The following is a 21012-nucleotide window of genomic DNA, read 5'->3' as shown; positions in this document are numbered from 1 at the left end:
TTCTTTTTACTTTCTATAGCAGTTTTCTGGAAGGACAAGTCCTCCCATTAAACAAGGAGGAGAATTTCTGGTTTCCTTGCCTTGTATCACTCTCTGCTTTCCTAGCCATGGGACAAAGGCAGCAGAGCCTAAGGCAGAGGTCACCACTGGCTGACTGAAATAAGTAAATAGCTGTCTGAGACTCCTCCTTTCAACCTCAGTCTGAAGACAGCCACGGATTTTGGGAGCCTAAAGTTAAACTTTTATTTTTGAAAATGGAGGGAAATACAGTTTCTTTCCTAACAGTGTTTTTTAGTTATTAGCTTATTATCTGCTCCCCTGGCTATCCCATTTGGGAAGATAACACAGCATTTTATATTATGTTCACATGTATTTGTACTCATTATTTTTAGTGCTAACTTTAGTTAAAGTCTGACTTCTAAGTAAAATATATTCTGTTTTCTCCTTTTATCCATCACAAAAAGCATTTCTACCTAACAAAATGTGTATTATAACATCAGTAAATAATATTTTTGTTTCTTCTACAGATTTGCAGTGAAGGTGGTGCTACAGAAAATCCCTTTGAGTCATCTTTTGAAGATATTTCCAGTATTGCCAGTTTCATTGAGACAAAGCTTGTAATCTGCTACTTAAAACTGAGCAAACCTGATGATGCTCTGAACCATTCACACAGGTAAAAAAAAAAATATTGATTAGACACACTGCTAACACTGAAACAAAAATATTAAACAAAGACTATGATAAATCCTGCTCAGGAAGAATCGGTCTAAGAAAGAGAAAAGATGAATCAATAAAACACAACTTATACATGGCAGTGATGTTTAGGTTTGACCAATTTGGCAAAATTTGTGACATGAAGCCACAATAGGCATGTGTACATTTACTGCTTTGACAATGCAGTAAGTAAGGATACTGCAGACGAGTCACATACATCGTTCAGGGCACCCTTAGGACTGAAGCTAGACAAATATAAACAAGCTCATCCTTATATGACAGTAACGATATTATGAGTTCTTGACCTTTTCCAAGCCAGATTAGGTCAGGGATTGCTTCAAATTATTTTCATTACATAATTCCTCGTGAGCGCACGTCAAAGACCAGTACCACCAGCAGAGAAGCCAGAAACAAAACTTGTACATAGTGGAGACGAAGTTCCCACTAGTTTCAGATGAGTTAGGATTTTGCTGGGTTTGTGCTGCCTTTAATTAGTGTTCAGGCATAATGATAGTTTCTGTTAAGCGCATGCACATCCTGCCAGAAACACTTCATTATTGAGGTCTCAGTTCATTTTTTTCCCTTGTATGAGATACATTAAGATAGACACTGCAATTAGTGCAGGGTGAGGATTTTTTCATACAATCATCTCAGATGAACATAACTACAAAAAAAGTAGTTACAACAAAAGAGACAGCACATGCTTATGCCTAATGCACAGGAGACAGTGCTGAAGAATAATGTGTGGGTATTGAAATGCGATGCCATCATGGCAGCAGGTTCATTTAGCTACACACAGAGGCACAGAAACTGAGAATCCTGGCTTAATGATGTCTTCGTCTCCCATCCCTACACATCCCCACCCCTTTCCCAAGTATTTTGTGTCTGTAAAGCTATGCCTGCCTGGAGCCTACACACACTGGAAGGGTGCATCCTTCAGACCAGTTCCAAGTACCATGCTGGGTGGACAGCCTAAATGCCCATGAGAGGTTAGAGGACATTAGGTGCACTCCCAGGGCACATTTAGCAGGGACACAATCTGTATTCCTTTCAGGTGGAGTATTCTGGTAGGTAAGCCAAAGCATAAGAGGTGGTGAAGACTGTGCAATTCCTGTTAACCCCCGCCCCAAAAAAACCCTGAACAACAGCCAAACAAACAAACAAACAAACAACCCCCAAAAAATGCACTCCTCATGCAAACTAAAAACCAACCACATTTTTTCATGGCTTCTTTAGGACCATGTTAGAAATGGGGAAAAAAAAATTATATATATATAAAGTTTAACTAGACTCCCAACTTTTGGAAAAATGTTCATGATTGCTCTTTTATTCTGTGATTTCTGAGAACACTAAAATAAAGGAAGCTATTTGGGCAGTACAAAGACAACTAGAACGGGAAATACTTTTGTTTATCTCCTTTAAATTATCCTGATTTCAACATAGTAAGATACATTGACTCAAGTGCTACAGAAACTTAAACCTATTCAGACATACTTTGGTTTCAATTGTCTTAAAACAGAAAACATGACCTAGAGAAACCCATGACCTACAAAGAAAATAAATGCAGACTGAGATCAATGGAAAACCAAAGGAGGGAAAAATTCTTCATTTTTCTTTCTTGTGTATAATTTTAACAATTTGTTCTTAACTTCTCTAGTTACATAGTACGAAGAAAAGTGGCAATCAGTAATGCCTGTTTAATAACTTCCCAAATGGTAATAAATCTACTGACCATCGTTGTCACATTGTAAAATGCAGGAACTAATACAACAGTATACCAGCAAAAAAAATATTCTGAGACATAATTAACATAAAGACAAAACATGAAATACAATTAATAGCTATATTTTTTCAAAAAGAACAAATAAATTAGTCTGAGCTCTCCCACTAAAAATAGCTTACTGCCATCAGTTAACTAATGCATGTAGAATTTTTATTCCCACTGAGTTTTTATGTCATCACCACATTGTAATGGTTTGCTGGTAATCCTTTGGCATTAATTGTGAATCCAAATTAAAATATTCATTTCTGCATTTATTTGCATTTACTGAACTATACTTTAATTTCATGTAAATTTCACAGCTTCTGCATTCATTTCTGAGCCTTATTAGCCAAAAATCAGCTTTAATATTCTCACAGATAGTTGTATCAAATATATAAAAGTGGGTTTTGCTAGGAAGAAGTCTTACAAAATATCACAACGAGAGAAATAGAGAAAAATTCCAGCAGCTCAGTTTTAAAGCGTTCCAGAACAGGCGTCTGCAGGGGAATAGCTATCCCATTCTTAAGAAAGGAAAGAGAGTACAATTTATACCATCAGCTTTAGATCCTGTATGAGAAGCCAAGTCTGGGTCCTCCTGAAAAGTGCAAATTGTATTCTCTGGGATTTTTTAATATCAAAATTTAAGGCTGCCTTTAGCATTACTGGCACAATTGAGGACACTGGCTGGGTTCTGATCATTTGTCAGACTGATACAAAAGATTTACCCTTTGTGATCAAGTGCTATTAAAACCACTTCTCATCCATCACAGCTCTGAACAAACGTGCCATGGATCGACCTCACCAAGCAACATCTGCAGTAACCTACTTGACCACCACTTTTCATGATAAGATAGCCGTCAAAATAATTCCTAACTTGCAGTCTGAAGCTATAAAATGAATCACACAATATTTACATGCCCTGTGGTCCTTTTGGCCCAGGCATTATGGCATACCAGGGTTTAATGATCTTAATAACCCCATATGGCTTGCTGAGAAATTAGATTTTCCCTTTGGTTGCAGAAGGCAATTTTCAATTATAGCAGATGGCAAAACAGTGAAGGTCTGAGAAGTCAAGAACTGACTAAGAAACCTCAGATTAGTATTTAGGCCTTATGTTGCTCAGCCTAATAATGTCAGTGGTTAAATTTTTGCCCCAGAAGAAAATAATCTTGAAGCAGAGCATAGCATATCAGCAGAGCAGTCCCCCACTTAAGCCTGCTCTTCAGAGGGCCAGGCTCAACAGAGCAATCCATAAAGCTGCAGTTGTGTGTGGAAAGACAACCCACAGTGTATCACATACACAGCTTGGCAACTGGTAAGATTCAGTCTTGTTTGAAATCAGAGTGAGCAATGGTGAACTCCCTGACAATTGAAAATAGAGGATCCTTCAAAACATAATATGCACTACTTTCTGGATAAGACTATGTCCCCTTACAGTTTCTTTGTTATTTTGCTTTTTTCATCCAAGCAAGCTAAAATAAATCTGCATTGACACCATGTGACTTGCTGTTTGCACATGGGAAAACAACAAAGAACCTTTTTACCAGAAATACACTTTTTACTGCTGTATTTACACTTCCTCAGCTGCTGTGATCCTCATGGCACACACGAGTTGAAGAATGACAGACACATGGCTTGATTCACTTGCCTAAACATGGACTGCCATTCATAAAGATCCTGTACATGGATCAAGCACTAGAAAACATGATAGAAGTTAATGTCACCTACCTGGCAGCAAGCAACAAAAAGCATTTTATTTCATTTCTGCCTACTTTTGATCAGTCCCTGCCCAGGGGTAGTATGGCTGCTGGTGCCTTAAGACTCCTCTGGAAATAAACTCCTCAGCAGGGGAACACGCCTGCCCACCACCCATGAACAGTCACACCCCTTCCCAATGGGACTGCTGTCATGCCATAGGAAGACCACAGCTGGTGGTGGCGGGTGTGTTGGGAAGTGCCATCTGCAGTGATGTTTGCAACCTGCCTCCTCCCGCAGCATCCCTGCCCTCCTTCTCACAATCTGAAAATTTTAGACCTGAGGGCAGGAAGAGGAATCAGACATCGTGGCATGCTTCTTTAACATTATCTCTAAGTAATGCCTGAAAAATACGTTCATGATAGTAAGGAATGCCGTACAGAGCTATTCAAAATCTTTGGGGTTAGCAAAGATTTTCCTGTGTCCTTGCAGACTCCGCTCTGCAGCATGACCTGCTGCCAACTCCCTCCCTCCCTCCCAGAAAGGCAATGCATAGAGAATGTAATAAATCTGTAAAGCTTTTTCTGCTATGCCTTTTTATGTGTTCCGTGGAAGGCAGGGCTCTCTAATGCCTCTTGCACAATTCATAGGGAGACACATGAAGTAGAAAATAGCACCTCTGTTAAGTAGTACACGATTGCTTTAGTGATGACTTAACAGAGGGAATCTCTTATGGAGACATAGTGGGGGAAAAAAATCTAAAACAGCTGAAGCTTCAGAGATTTACTTCTAAATCCTCTGCATTTTCCAGTGACTTTTCAAACACTTACAAAAGGCCTAAAATAATTATTAATGATCAAGCTTTATGCAATATCTGTCAGAAAAAAAAGTATCTCAAAACAGCTTATTATAGACAGGGTAAATCAGAACTCTTTAATCCAGATTAATTCAGAACTTTCAAACTAAAAATTCAATATTCAGCTACTTCTCCATTCCCTAGCTTCCTGATTTTGCACCTTTTAAAACAGGACTATATTAAAGTAAGTTGAAGAATGGGATTCTAATTAAATATTAAATAATCAAAAATAAATAATGCAATGATGCTATAATACAGTGCAGACAGTGGGCATTAAAATGGGGACAGAAGAAGAGCTCAAGAGCATAGATTTTTAGGTAGAAGTAGAAAAACAACATAATGGCTGATGCTGCTAATCTGTGGGAAGTCTGTAGTGTAATGTATACTTGGCTCTAACTACTCTTCTAATCTCTTTACCTCCTCAGAAAAGGAGAGGAAAAGAAAAAGAAAAATTAGCAGCACCTAATTACTTCAGCAATTGTTAGGCACATTGCAATATACATAATAGATGAGATATTATTAATACAAAGCAATTCCATTGAGATGCTCTGCATAATATAAACCAGAAGCACTCTTAAAAAATGATTCCTTCTCACACAGCATTTCAAATATTTTTATGTACTACAACTTTTTATTACTTTTTAAACGAGAAACATTTTCTCTGGATTCTGATTCTCAACTCTGATTCATACATTATTTCCAGATTTGTGTATCAGTGACATAGTTCCTACTTTATGGGCTGAGACTCCATTGAGGTCCAAAGCTACATTGCAAAAACATTTATCTACGCAATGTGTGGTGGGATCCTATTAAGGAAAGGCTTATTTTGGAGGGGAGGGCAGGGGGAGCGAAGCCCTGGAAGAAGTACGGTTCCTTGCAGAAGGAGAAGTCCAGCAACATTGAACTGTGATACATGACAGCAGTCCTAATGGCATCAGAAAACTTGGTGGTCAAGAAAGTGATGCTTGTACAGCTGGAAAGTGAGGGGGCACTACATTATGCAGACAAGACAGGGAATGCAGAGTATCTCCATTTGTGTTAAGATGTTTTGGAAGCTTTGAAACAAGATCTTTCTAAATATCTTTTTGTTCTGGACGGGAGAACATTCTCCTTTTTACCACCTTCACAGCTGAGGAATCAAGACCTGTATAGCACATTTATCTTATGCTTGCAATTCAAAGCAAATTGCTGCTGCAAAACCTTTTAGCATGGCAGTTATATTTCACTTTACTGACAGAGAAAAGGCGTTGTGTGAAACCTTTTTTGGGAACACACATTTCTTCCCTCCTTTCCCGTGTGTTTAGATACGAAAGCCTCATGAGATGGCTTTTTCTTTTTACTGAAGGTCCTCGCCCATAGATGCCATAACCACATTTATTTCTGATTGGTGGCCCAACTGCAAGTCCAAAAAGTCCAACAGCAGTCCAAAGACAAGTCAGGTGTTCTTCAGTGTAAGAGGATTTGGTCCTGTTCCTTGATGCATCTAAGCTTGGTAGAAGCTCTTCTGCCTTCTTTGTGGCTGTTTGTTTGGTTCAGTGATGACTACTATATTGGAAGGGATTCCTAACATTTATCAGATACCAGAAAGACCCATCCTGGAGTCTGCCAAATTTACCTTGATAAGCAGTATTGGGTATGACTGCTCTTCTAGCTACAGCTTCCAAGTGGTGCTGGCCTCTTCATCCTCCAGCTTTTTTCTCTAACACAGCCATTATCAAATTTTGCATGTCGCTTCTTTAAAAGGACTAGCCAGGGTAGAGAGGGAAGGGTGCTCCTTCCTTCAGCGACCACAGCACTTATGCAGGGGAAAAAGGTACCCAAGCACAGGGCAGGTGGGCACAGCCACATCCAGGCATTTGGTGACACTAGAAAGAAAAGTTCCCATGAACTGATGGGTCTGAACCTGCCCAGCCACCAAGAGACTAGAACCATGCTCAGGAGAAAGGCCTTACCTCCCTCACCTGTCCCTTTAGGTGGCTCTCCTCACCACAGACACTTCCTTTTTCCTTTTAATTAGTAATGTCCACTAGCACTGAAACCATCGCACTCTTGCCCTCTGGGAGAAAGTACTTCTGCATTCCTGCTTTCACAAGCCTACCAAATATTTCCACCAGCTTGTTGCAACAGGAAGGGTTTTTTTCCTCTTCAGGATATCAGCTTTGGTAAACTCTCACACAGTGCAAGGAAGCCTGCAAGCTTTTGTGTGTCGAAGACACATCCCTCTTAGTTCCCGACAACAGCACTGGGAGGAGAAGTGGTTTAGAATACAAAGTTGGCTGCAATTAAACGTACCACCATGAGCTTCTCAAATAAAACTTAAAATCATAACATAGCTGCACATGCAAATTGCAGGAAAATATGATAGGGTGGATTCCTGGCTACCACAGGGAACCTGAGTTTCAGGAATCTGACTGCCTATAATAGACCTGAACTCTTAAACTCGTCCTTGGGATCGCAGAACAGAACACAGCAGACTCAAACAGGTGTAAGACCAGGACGACACTGCAGATAATAAGCTACCTGCCATAGAGATGAAACAAGGAAAAAGAAGAAAGTTGAGGTTCATTGTAATTGTACAGGATTTGTCAGGTTCATCTGCAAGCATATTGGGGCTGGGTCATCAGCTGCACTGACTGACAGTATTCACTGAAGATAAAAGTACTGTATTAGTCTACAGCAAGTGAATTCATGGCTCTGTTGAATGCTAGTTGACACATTACTTGCAATGACATTGTATTTAATATAGTGATGAAAAACACCTCAGTGACTACATTCAGACAGTCACTGCTCAGTATCAGCAACACCTGGATATGCCAGCACAGCACTGCCATACCGACCCATGCTAGCTTTACATTTCTCTTTAGAGAGACACATACTGCTTTAGCACTGAAATTTTACTGCTGATAAACCACAAATTCCTCTCCAAAAGTCAATTATCATTTACTATTAAAATGCATTTGTCCAGTAGACCACAGTGTATTTATTGCAGGAAAGCATAGACAACTAAGAAAAAACCAAGCTTCTGCTACTCTAAAGAAATAACTGCATGCACCTCTACAAACTTGCTTTTACTCAACAGTACTAGCAAGAAAAATTAGTTCATTTATTTTAGACACAAAGTGTATTTTTTCACTTGTTTTATCTATAGAATCATCTCATTGACTTTTTCTTGGCCTATAAAGACCAAACACGAATGATGTGGTGGATAGCAGCAGAGGCACTTTTTCATGTCAGTCAGATTAGAGTTAAACCCCAGTTGCATTTGGGGAGGAATTTGATAGATAATATGCACCTTTGAGAAGAAGCAATGTGATTTCTAGCAGCCAGTTTTGATGTAGCAATCCAAGTTCCTTGCCACACCTGTTTTCTTGACACCAGGCAGTAAGACCGAAGGAAAAACTTGCTGAGCAAACCACAGACCAATGCATGAGTCTTTGATTTGCATACTCCAACTGCTATGATGGGGAGAGAGTTGATGCCGCCTTCTCTCCTCCTCATGGTTTGAAAAAAGATAATAGGACAAACACTGAATTATTTTTAAGAGAAGATGTCAAGATGAAAAAATGAAAATGTCAAAAAAGAGGCTGATATACAGCATTACTTAAGGACTGTTTTGTTGAGAAAAACTGACCAAATGATTTACGAAAGGCTTTTAACAGGGCAGTCTTTGGATTACAGTGAAGATGAAAAATAAATGAAAATCTATTTCAAGTTTACTTTAGCCTAGTCATTTGACAGATGAGGGCAAAACCTGGCAAGAACACAAGTTTTAATCTTCAGATGTAGTGACTTTATTTGCAGTTTTGCGGATTAGAAGTTCTCTCTGTGCGAAATAAGAGCTATCCATTTTCAGACATTTCCTGTCGAAAGTACTTTGCTACCTGAAGCTCCCATGAGAGGCATAAGAGTAAAAAGACCAAAGGACTGATGCTTCTGTTCATGGCACAAATCACCACATACAGCAATTGTCCCGACCGGGCCGCAGCCAGTGTGTCCACCACCTTCTTCCTTTGCTAACTCTTCTTCCGAGCTTCCCTCTTGAAATGCATCCCTCCTAATTAATTACTGGATTAACCAGCCTAGTATCAAGACTGCTCATGGCTAGAGGTGTATCTTGGAGCATGGACTTGTTCTCAGTATGCATAGCCTGGCACATTTCTGCCTGGCCAGATGGGTCCCCCATCTGCTCCAATTTGAAGAACTTCCTTGAATTAGGGTTTTCCTCTTAACCTTTGTGTGCATGATTCCTTTGCTTCCTATTTTCATTCAGTAGCTTTTTCCTTTTCACTAAAAGCACCTGAAACACATCCGAGTCAGAATTAAAAGCCAAAGGGGTAGCTCTGCACAATTTTTGTGCACAACTGGTATTAAATTAGCACTGTTCTGCACAAAGACTACTAAACTGGAGCTGCTAGCAAAGGGCTACTTTTGGGTAGAGTAGTAATACACTAGAAATAATTTCTGCTGTATAGGCTACAGAGAGCCTAGCAACATCAAACCAAACTGTCAGGAGTCAAAGGTAGCTTTCTGATGTTTGCTCAAGGTACTAGGGTGTGATATAATATTTTTTCAGTATATAGATCGAGAGCAGCGGTTGATCTTTTTGAGACTAGCAAAAAAAAAAAAAAAAAAAAACCAAGGCGGAAAATGGAGAGCTGATATCTAATTCTGTGAAAAACTGCTACAGTTCTATATTTATTATAAGCTGATCACAGCACATCCCGCTCAAAGACTTACAGAAAACGTGTTGCTAACTATCAGGGAATTATTGATTTTTTAATTCTTTTCCCCTCATAGTGCTATTGCATGGCTGCAGTAGCAGCAATAACTTGGGGGGGGTGCGTGGAATCAATATTACTATTATCGACTGTTGACTACAGTTTACAGCAGCAATAATCTCCTTTAAAACAGCTTGCAGAAGTAGCAGTTGTCATCTACTTAAGGTATTAATGTTTTGGTCAAATCATCAAATGCTGACATTATTTGGTATTTTGATGATTCTGTTTTGGTTAAATTAAGTTTTGGTGAAAATTGCTATTGTCTAAACTTCTGATCTGAGTTTGGCTGAGAACTGCAGTGTTTGCTGTTGGCATTCTTATTTCATTACTGATAGAGGTTATTCATTCCCCTCATTAAAAGCAACTAAACTTTAACATTCTATGCTGTTTTGTGCATTGTATTTTAGCTCAGTATTTAGATGTGCCCCCAGTCTCTAAGGTCTGCAATTCCTCCAGTAATGCCTTAAGTCCCATGGTATCATTTGTCACTGATTTTCCCTCTATACCTTCCCAGAGAGGTAGTTCCTGCAGGGTAACGTTTTCTCTCGGTGCAGTTTTATGAGCATTTTTTCAAATGTTGGACTGGGAAAGCATAGTTCTGAGATGCTTCCTAGTTCCTATGCCACCTTAGGAAGGACTTCAGCAGAGCTGCACTTCCAGAGCACAGAGTGACTCTGATCATACAGAGTAAAGCTTTACTGTGCCAGAACAGAAATGTCTCTGGCTGCATCTACCTTAGCATTTTGGTTTAGCACAACAGTAAGCTTATGATGCACTTTACACATATTTTTTTTCCTTTTTCTGCACCTAGGTTGCTCACAGACCAGTTTTGGCACTCACAAACTAGATTGCCAGAGAAAGCTACCCACACCTTCTGCACAAGGTGTGCACAAAATACAAGTAGCACCTAATGAAAGCACTGGAATCCAAACCAACAGCTGACCTTAGATAGCTTTGGGCAACATGCATAGGGACATCTTGTTTAAGGGGACAGGCTAAGCCTAGTCTGAAATAAAAGCCCCAATGGCCTACAATATCAACATTAGCTTCTCTGATCTACTGGTCCACTCCTTACATATCTAATTACTTGCAAGCGTACATGTAAACATTCAGATATTTAGGTCTTCTTCTGTACACCCTGGAGGAAGTGTCCACACAGCTAACTTGATTCACAAGTCTACAGCATCTTGGAGATGCTTTCAGTTTTTAACTTCTTTTGAAAGCTCCTTCTGAAGACCACAGACATACAGAAAAGACAGTTATTGATATGATTGGTTATTGGTCTAAAAGTGCACTGGGTGTTTCCATAAGTGTGAATTTATATATGCTTAGATATATATTTATGTCATAGTTTCAAGACTGTTAATAACTTTAATAAATGATTTGGTTATGAAGAGGATTAGTTCTGTGGGTTTTAGTAGACTGAAATCACAAAAGCAGTAGTTTTTAACGCTAACATGATATTCAAAGTTTTCAATGAGGAAACCAAAAGCCAGTTTACAACTTTTCTTTGTAATAGAACACAGTGTTAAATCTCTTCTTTGATGTCATAAGCTACCATTAAATACTTTATAAAACATGTACATAGTGATAGGTATTAAACTTTTCATCCTAGAACACGCTATATGTACCTTTTCTCCAAGCACTGGGAGAGGTGCTGACCAGAGAAAACAGTCACTTGTTGGAGATTTCACAAGTGGAAAGTAATTGGATGTAGAAAGAGCTCTCACTCTTGTCCTCCCCCTGCTCACATCAGAAGGCCACCCTGCCTGCCAATCTAACTGCTTAGCTTACGCTATTTTTACCCTTCCATCTTTTTCTGATATTGACTGACAGCCTATAATTTATTACACCTGGAATTGCAAGGGTCAAAAAACCCGTGCCAACGTCTGCATAGAACCTATCACTTGTACAGAAGTATTTCAAAATCTTCCAAGTTTAACATTAAAATACATTCTAGATGCACAGTTTTTCCACACAGATGGGTCAGACAACTGACACTCATGTTTGTGGAGCTAGAGGTAAACAGGAAGTACTGTACCATTTTTGCTTATATTATCTACAAGCTAATGGCAATATGCAATATTATCACAGGAACATTTTTCTAGAACAACACACAAAACCCTAATGAAACTGCCTTTATGATATAGCCTCAATAAAAATTTTAATAATGGTTGTTCATATTTCACAGCTATCAGGAGAGAAAAAGTGAGAGTTCATATTACGATTGAGACATACAGTGTTGAGTTGTATAGAATAGACATATACAGTACGTGTCTTACAGTTTGGTTATTAGCAGCCTTTAAAGATTTAAGAAATAGAAATCTAACTTGTCTGTCCCTCTTATTTTTTAAAGGAGTATTATCCTGAACCCAGCTTATTTCCGGAATCACCTGCGCCAAGCTGCTGTGTTTAGGTGCTTAAAGAGATACTCTGAAGCTACAAGGTACTCCGCTGCTCGTGGCTCTCTAATGGTTTCTCTACATCTTTCATTCCAGCTCTCAGTAGTAGAGATATCATCTTATACCCAGGCTTTTCCAAAATCAGCAAGAGCTTTGCATTGGCTTTGTGTATATGATTTCACATGCAGCAGAGCTACAATCCTCCCAGTTGACGTAACATGAATAATACCAATTAAGTCACTAGTTGCAGTTAGGTTAATGCATGTAGGAGCATTTACTCATTCTCAGGCACAGGGGTGAGCACTGATCAGGTCCCAGGCTGCACTGGAGCAAAAGCTACATGCATACAACATCTTCCAGCCCCTGGCTCCCCTATAACACTGGGCAGAAACTCAGGTGTGCTCTGAGTGGAGGGGGGGGGGGGTGGGGGGTGGAATTTCAAGATCTCAGGGTACACTGTGGTATGCTGCAAAAGTTAGCCTGCATGCAGCTGATGAGATTGCTGGCGTGAACGGGAAATGCTGGTGGGAAGAAAGCCTGCAAGAGGAGGCTTTGCTTGTATGCTTGCATTAACACTGCCAAAATATAAAAGTTTCAACGTGCAGCAGAAGTTTTTAACCACTTAACGTGCTTAAATGAAAGAAATGCATGAGGAAATGCAATGGTGACTTGGCTTGTATCACCATTACTACTAGCATTAGACACTTACAGAGGACTGTTCAGCTGAAGACCACAAGGTATATCACAAAATATTTCACAAATCATTAGCTAACTAACGGCAGAACAGTCAGTGCAAATTAGGCAAGAGACTGAAAGGGTCACTTTGCTCATCATTTAAGATGGATGTTAGTGGTAGAGCTCTGAAGCTACTAAAATAGCAGCAAAGCTGTTTGTACAGGGAGTAGAAGACTACTTTACCCAAGCAGACAAGCAGAGTTGCAGAGAGGATTTTGGTAAGATGAACTTCAATTTTCTGTGCTGACTTCAGCCAAAAAAAACAGGACAAGCACTTTTCTTTCTTCGGGACACACATTCTGATTATGTCAAAGTAATCTCCACTAGCTTTCACACGTCAGGAAAGGAGAAAAAATCTGTTCCTCAAAACAAGGAAACAGTTTTTCCCGGTTTCTTTAGAAACAGGATTTCAGATAAACCTGGAATACTTTACTGGACCGTAAACCCACCGACACCTTTTTTTTTTTAAAAAAAAAAAAAAAAAAACCCAAAACAAGCACAGGTTATTTTTCAAACAAAACACTCTGAAATTATGAAAGTGAAACATTTTGTTGAAAGACAATGAAGTGTTGTGACAGTTCCTAGATCTCTGGTTTTATCTCACTGATAACCGTCTCTTCTTAAAAAAAATCTTGTTGGGGTGTTGATTCAGAGAGAAATTGTCATCTACTGAATCATCAACAGTTGAGGTTCACTGATCAGCCAGATATTTTACAGCTGTGTTAGGAGAGTATGTTGCTTGTGACGGGTGCAAAATCCTGCCCAGGCTACTTTCAAACCCAAAAATTCACTAATATCCCAACAGATGAAATATTACAAAGGGAATTGTTTGGAGTGCTGAGGGGGCAGGGGGAGAAGGAGGGATTTCTCCTTGAAGTCAAGTCAAAGATTTTTTTAAAATAACACACAACAATAAAAGCTAAAAAAAAAAAAAAAACACACACACAACACACAAAACACAACACTTTCCTAAGAAGCAATACGTATAAATGCCTATATTTGAGAAGACAGTATGAACCAAGGTGGTATTCATAAATATGATTTAAAAAATAAGTAAAAAAATAAATGCAGTTGGTGTTACTGCAGATAAGCAATCAGTAAGTTTACTACATCAGCAGGCAAGAGGGAACTCTGTCAGCTTTTTTCCCCACGTTGAGTAGCTTTCAGGAAACTAGATGATTTTAAATGAGATTATGTATTTTGTAAAGGAGAGGAACATTCTGACAGACTGAATCCAGAGTGGTTCCAAAAGCAGTGACTATAGCAGTATTCCGAGTTTAGCCTAGTTTAACATAGTGTTATAGCAACTGTGCAGAGCTGCTTCTGCAGATTGTGTTAAACTAAGCTTAGCACTACTTCCTTCATCTCACTGGAGTCACTGGTCCTAGTCAAACCCCACTAATGGTGCATAATGTACTCTGCTCATTACAGACAGACCATGGCATACAGATATTCAGTTGCAGTTTCTGGAAATACAAACTTGGTTTTTGCTAGCATAAGCTGTCATTTATTGCTGCTTGCTTTTTGCATGAGAACAAGGTCACACTACTCCTTTTTCTGCCTTTAAGTATCCCTTGCCTTCCCACCCTCTCACGTGATTTTTAAGTTATCGCATAGTTCATTAAATACACCCCAAACACTGCATGGGTTTGCAGGCAGGAGTGGCTGGTTGTGAACAGTTCTACTCGGCACAAGCAGCATGGGTAATGACATTTAACTCTGCCTACCTGTCAAGCCAAGATCCCCTAAGATTTCGTCTCTGAGGACATGCCAGACAGTATTCTTAGGTTCAGAGAAAGTCATAGGTTAGAGTGGGGTCAACTGTAATTTAAGCTTAAGTTCCTCTGTGTGTAATTTTTACTAGTAGAGGATAAATATATGAAGCAGTCTAAATACAAGGATGCCTGCATTAATGTAAGGACTTAGATATGGGCATATCTGCATCACTTCTGAATTCTGTCAGCTGCATAGTGGTTCCTTTGGGATAGCACTCAGATAAGATGCCACCACGTGGAGTGCAGCCTAAGGCCATTTGGCATTGTAAAGCAATCCTAGAAACACCCCTGTGGGGTCACAGACGATGAATTCCAAAGTGCTGCAACCACTTTCACTAAGACGACAGCTAGTAAATATATTTCTCCTCTATTGGTATCTCTGATGTTAGAAGACTGCTCTTGACAAACAGAGTAAAGATTTAAACCTCGAGGGAGAAAACCTATTTCAGTTGAAAGACCATCTTGGCCCTTGAACAAATGGACATAAATGCATTTTGTATACATTTAGTCCGGAAGTTACCAAGAAGTTTTGGGTGTTAGTCTTAGGAGCAGCCTCCAACAGCACCTACTACTAGTACCCAGCCAAAGGACACACAGTCACAGCTGATCAAAACACCACTTAATAACCAGAATGGAAAGTTCAGGAAAGAGTCCTGGGCTCAATTCTGTCCCAAAACTGAGAAAATGTTCTTGGAGGAGGCCAAGGAGAAATGAACCTTCCTGGCAATATAAGGACTGCTACTTAGGGAAGAAGGAGATAAGGGACACCTATGTGCAAGGGGATGTGTAAGCCACAGAAAAACCTCAGAGGTCCACGTTATCTTCAAGGACAGAACAGGCAAACCACTGGCCCCTTCTTTCAAGGACAGGAATGCTAGAAAAGGAACATGCACCCAAGGATGAACCTCAAAGCTCCTGAACAAAGAGTTACCAGAGCCTATGTGTCCTTCAAGTCACTAAGTCCACGGGCTGTGGCCCCACAGCTGCCTGTTACGCATCTGCAGGAGAAGGCCTGACCAGATGAGCAATAAGGCATGAAAGCAATTTTTCTTCTTTATTCAAATAGTTCAGACTGTTGCTGACACTGAATAGCCTTGAATCAGTAGTAAGGTGAAAATTCATGACTTATAGAAAAATGTAGCCACCTATTTGCTCTGAAACTGGGGTTTTAAGTACAGAAGGGATTTGGCCCCTTTTTCTCATTAAGCTGTATAGCTCTCATCTTTCTGCTAATCAAAATGCTGTGCTGATTTAACAGTGTCACTGTGTTCTGTGAAAAGCTTAAGATAGCTCTTTTATCACCAGCTAGAACACTAGTGACTTGAAATTGTTGTATACATGTAGGGGAAAACAGACTGTCTGTCCCTCTGCCAGAACAAACAACTCATATTCATCTGACTGCACAGAGTAGGGGTGAGCAATCTTCAAGGAGGAAGAAGTTTTAGGATCTTAATAGCTGTGGTATGGCTGACTCAGCTTTTTGACATTCTTATTTAAAAAAAAAAAAAAAAAAGTTCATAGTCTAGGTAATCCCATCCACTGAAAAGCAAACCAAGTCTGCAAGCAGTAAACTTCAGCCCTCTGTCAGAGTTCAGGTTTGCGTCTCCTTTTAGTCAGGCTTGACAACGTAGCACAAGAAAGCTGGGTGAATAGTTTGCGTTAGCCTGTATGTCCAGGTTTGTTTCACAAACCTTACAGCTGTACTAAAGACAGGGATCTAAATGGATCTAAGTGGGGCTGGGGGTTCAAGCCCGGGGGACCCCAGAAGCTGCTGCCTCCTGCACACACCGGCCACAGGCCTCGGTACCCTGCTGGGGCCCTCACTAGGGAAAACTGGGGAAAGTTTATGTTCCTTCTCCAGCCTAATTGTTTCAGATTTCCTAACCCGAAATAAAAAAATCCAATTCTATAAAAAGAAAAAAAAATATATAGACACACCTGTTGTCATAGCAACCGCTCCTTACACCACACGTGAACACGGGGGTCCCGCCGGGGCCTGCAGGTCACCACGCCGGAGGCAGCCCTAGCAGCCGGGCAGGGTTATCTCTGTCCAGTATTTTGGGAGTTGTCAGGGCTGGGGCCCAGCGGCTGTCCCAGGGCCGCAGCATGGCAGCCTGCCCGCAGCCCATGCCAGGGGCTGCTGTGGCTGCAGGGCCGCATTGCTCCCACCACCTGCAGGCTGTCCCCCACGCAGAGCCACCGGCCCAGCGGGCTGCTTGGGGAGCAGGGCCCCCGCTGCACAGACAGGCGGGCATGGTGCCCAAGGTGAGAGGAGAAAGCGGATGTTTTTCCCTCAGATGGGAAGGGCTCCCGCCGGCTAGGTGTCCTCCATCCTCCCCAGAGCAATCCCTCAAAAGCAGTGCTTCATAAACTGGGTCTAGGGAAGGAGCTCGGACAAGTGCTGGGAGCAAAGCCCAGAGGAACGGCCACATGGCCTGTTACTTCATTTGACACCAACACAACACGTTAATCCGTGTCTGCGATCACCAGCCACTACTGCACCACGCACATTATTCCTTATCACTTGAGATTGTCCAAGCGTCAATCGGGTCACTGGGACAGGGTCCCCTCAGAGGGAAGAGGCAGCCTTTGATGCTCGTTTCTCCAGACCCCGCTCCAGAAGTGAACCCAAACACTGACAGCACAATGTACCCGCCTAGCCCCGGGAGCAGGGGACATGGCGACACACCAGAGAGCAGAGCAAGCACCAGCCAGGGCCCAGAATAAGAACAGACCATGGGCCTCTGAAAGTTCCATCCCATCTCTCCCATCCCTGTCCGAGTCCCCAGCTGCCAGGTTTGCGCACGCCCTGCAGCCTCCTGTGCCTCCAGAGATTTGCACAGCACGTGCATTTTGACTGGTGCGTGTTTCACACCACGTCATGGAGAGCCCAAGATCCTGCTGGGCTTAGCAGCCTGGTTGCTTGAGCATCCCCTGTCATTTTAAAAGACTTGTCATTTCCCCATGTGTTGCTCAGCTCACGTTTGTGAAGCAATTTCTGTGTCCTCACGTAACAGTTGCCATTAAATGAGAAACATTAGTTATCACTGCATTGCAATCTCAATGCGACACAGAAAGTTGTTACCTGCGTGCAACCATGGGACAGATGATAATAAATATATGTGTTCTAAATACAGGTGCCATTTGCCTCGCGGGAAACCTACTTCTGCTTTCTAGCAATGGACTAATGACCCAGAAACTTCAGCAAAGACAGCTAGCGTACCCCATCACCAACCTGGAAGGGTTTGGCAGGACAGGAGAGCTTTATCGCAGCTTCCCCATGCATTTAAGACCAACGGTGACATGCTTCAAAGGAAGTTTTAGCCAGTTCTCAACAGGAATTAGCAACATCAAGGTGTTATGCATTGATAACAAAACTTTTGGCCCCATTTTGGGGCTAGTCTGCATATAGGTAAATACTGACATTATTAATTTCATTCCTGCTTAGCATTCTGGAGTTCTGTTTATCTCTCATCATGTAATCATTTCTAAGTGTCTCCATAACATCAAAGTAATAAGCTTACATTTATTTAGGATATATGGAGATGTTTAAAAATTAACCATTATTATTTTGTTCGCTTTTCAAACAAGATAATTGCATTAAAATTACTACTTCCTACTTATTCCAGTTATAAACATTATTTTCCTTCTCTAACCTCAGAAGAAAATGAGAAAGGTCACCCAGAAGAGAGCAGTAGTTTATTTAGCATCGTATATCTCAGACTCAGTACTCTGACATTAGAGAGCTCAAATACCCAGGTATCTCCTTCAGAGCTGATCTAAGTAGGAATATTAAAGTTTCTGTTAAACTGAAAAAACAGAGGTACACTTACCCTTTCCAGACAGTAGGTCTGCACACAACTAACATCAGGTAGCAGTAGCCAAGGCTGCCTATTAGTACCACTTAGTGCAGATCCAGGTGAGATCACTTGAGGTAGGGAGCAAAGGTAATTTTCTGCCACTTATCAGTCTCTTGACCTTAGCAGCAATTGGGGCTGAATAGCATAGAAGAGTGAAAGTTACTTCCATGTGCATAGGCTGCAATTATTCCTAAGGCTCTGCCACCTACAAAGAAATCACCCTCTCCCCTTCAGGGCTTTTTTCCTTTTTGTGTAGCTCAAGGGGAGCAGTCAAGGCTTAAGAAGCTGACCTTGAGTCTTACCCTCATTTTTTTCCCCAGTGTTTACATTGGTAAATGAACACACAAGTATTTAGCAACAATGCTAATTTCTTCTCGTCTTTGGGAATGTAACACTTTGGTGCATTCCAGAAAACTCTGCATATTTCTCACACCCATACCATCCATTTTCTTGTCACAGGCTTGCATGGCTTCGGCAAAGACTTTGGCTGTATGCTGGCTGATAGTGTCAGCAGCTGCCATGCAGCAAAAGCTACCTTTGACTCTTATTACAAGTCCTATGCATGTCTGGAGATGGGCTGAGGGAGACAATTTAGGATCTGTGGTGTGCTTTTCACTTGCATGTATAGAAATATATCTTATTATTCTGCACCACCAAGTGGCCACACTGAGCAGATATTGCAAGATGCCTTTGGATCCAGACTTACTACATTAACCCAGATGGGTTTGGTTATGTTATGGAACTTCTTACTGGCCCAAAGCAGCAATAGGGAAAAAAAATCTGAATAGAAAGCCTCACGTTCTGAAAGAAGGAAGTGTTGCATTTTCTGCCACATCCCCTAAGGTGTTCCTGAAGGTGTATTGTCAGAACTGCTTCGGTTCAGACAGAGCTATTTGGTGGGCTGCACACCTGAAACTCAGGCATGTTTTAAGTATTTCAAATTAGTAATTCAAAACTGCTGGATGGTTCTGTAAATAGGAGGCCAATATTTCTGAATATCAATTAAGTCGTCGTGTCAGAAGCAGAAAGAGAATGCAAGTATCTTTGTTCTTTACAGACATAGTTTAATACCACTATCTGAAAGATCCCACTAACAGAAAGAAAAGAAAGAAAAAAAAAAACCAAGAAAAAAAAGATGGCATTTCATGCAGAAAAATGCATTACTTGGTCTAAACAGGAGCTATTTTCCCATTCTTTTGTACCTGAAGTTCCTTGCGCTCAGGAAGGTTCAAAGTTCAACTCCTATGTAGCCTCTCTAGAGGTACAAATCAAAGCGAGGTCTGTTGCTGGCTGGCATTACTTCTCCAAAATCTCCACATAATGTAACAGCTGATTCCAACTGATAACATTACACATAGCATTTAATATAAATTATTGGTATTGTAACAAGGCAGGGACTGGTCCCTCATTCTGTTTCTGGGAATATCAGTTAATGTATCAGGAAATTACTTCTTTCAAGGACTTCTGTTTTCTGCTCTTCCCAAACCCCTGTTGGGGAAGGGAATTAATCCCGCCAGTCTCAGCTGTACTCACCACAGAGCTGCTTTTTTATCTATGGAGTACCAGTGAACAATGACGCAACTCAGCTTCATTCTCAAGATATATATTATCTCCATAAACCTTTAATAAAAATGCAATCCTACAGTATGTTCTAGACTTTTGCATGCTTCATTCCATCTATAATTCTACCTATAAAATTGACTATAATTCACAATGGATGGCTACTTTAGTCATTACAGATTCCCCCGTTGATCTGTATTTAGTATTTTATCAGTCTGCAGATTGGACCAATGTTTTCAATGTGCAACTAGAAAAGATGGTTGCAGCTTGTTCTGTAACTAGTTTTCAAACTGTTTTAAAAATAGATACAGCATGTCTTTAGCAGAGGTGGAAGTGTAACGCTGGACTAACCCAACCAAGAAGAGATCATTGCATACATACAACCAAAATAATCTGAATTGCAGAATTACCTGTAAGAGTAACTATTTCACCTATATTCTTTACCTCTTCCCTGGAAATTTTTATCAGATATAAGAAGGGAAGCTTCAGAGTCAGAAAGTGTGAATTCCACTCCTCATTTTTTCATATTTTCCTCTCAGTTTGGGGAACGCAAATTTTCTGTCTTCACTAGTACATTGAAGGAAATGGAAGCATCGCATTGTACAGTGTAAAAAAACATCGCCAATGAGTCTATTTCAAAATAAAGAAGGGCCCTCCAAATAAAGGAGAAAACCTCCAGAGCCGTATCATTGAAGGAAGGTTGGTCAGCTTTGCTGAAACGCTGTTAGGCATGCAGCTATCAAAAAAGAAATAAAACCAAGTATGGTGTCTTGAGATATGTACACGCAACAGGCTTTCACTCTGATGGAGAGGGAAAAAGATGTTAATGAGTTGGGTCATTGGCTGAGGACCTTAAATAATAATTTCACAAACAG

General features: G+C 40.6%; 1 protein-coding gene across 1 annotated transcript in view; it reads left to right on the top strand.

Annotated features, from left to right (window-relative positions):
- SPATA16 (spermatogenesis associated 16) overlaps positions 1–21012 on the top strand; it is a 91081-nt gene that overhangs the window by 26854 nt on the left and 43215 nt on the right. The window contains exons 2-3 of the mRNA XM_080408968.1: positions 513–673; positions 12162–12251. Of these exons, the coding sequence (XP_080265094.1) occupies positions 513–673; positions 12162–12251 (251 nt within the window). The remainder of the gene's footprint in view (positions 1–512; positions 674–12161; positions 12252–21012) is intronic.

This window comes from Falco punctatus, assembly GCF_963210335.1.
Source record: "Falco punctatus genome assembly, chromosome: 13".
NCBI classification, from domain to species: domain Eukaryota; kingdom Metazoa; phylum Chordata; class Aves; order Falconiformes; family Falconidae; genus Falco; species Falco punctatus.
This window is presented reverse-complemented; position numbering and strand designations above follow the sequence as displayed.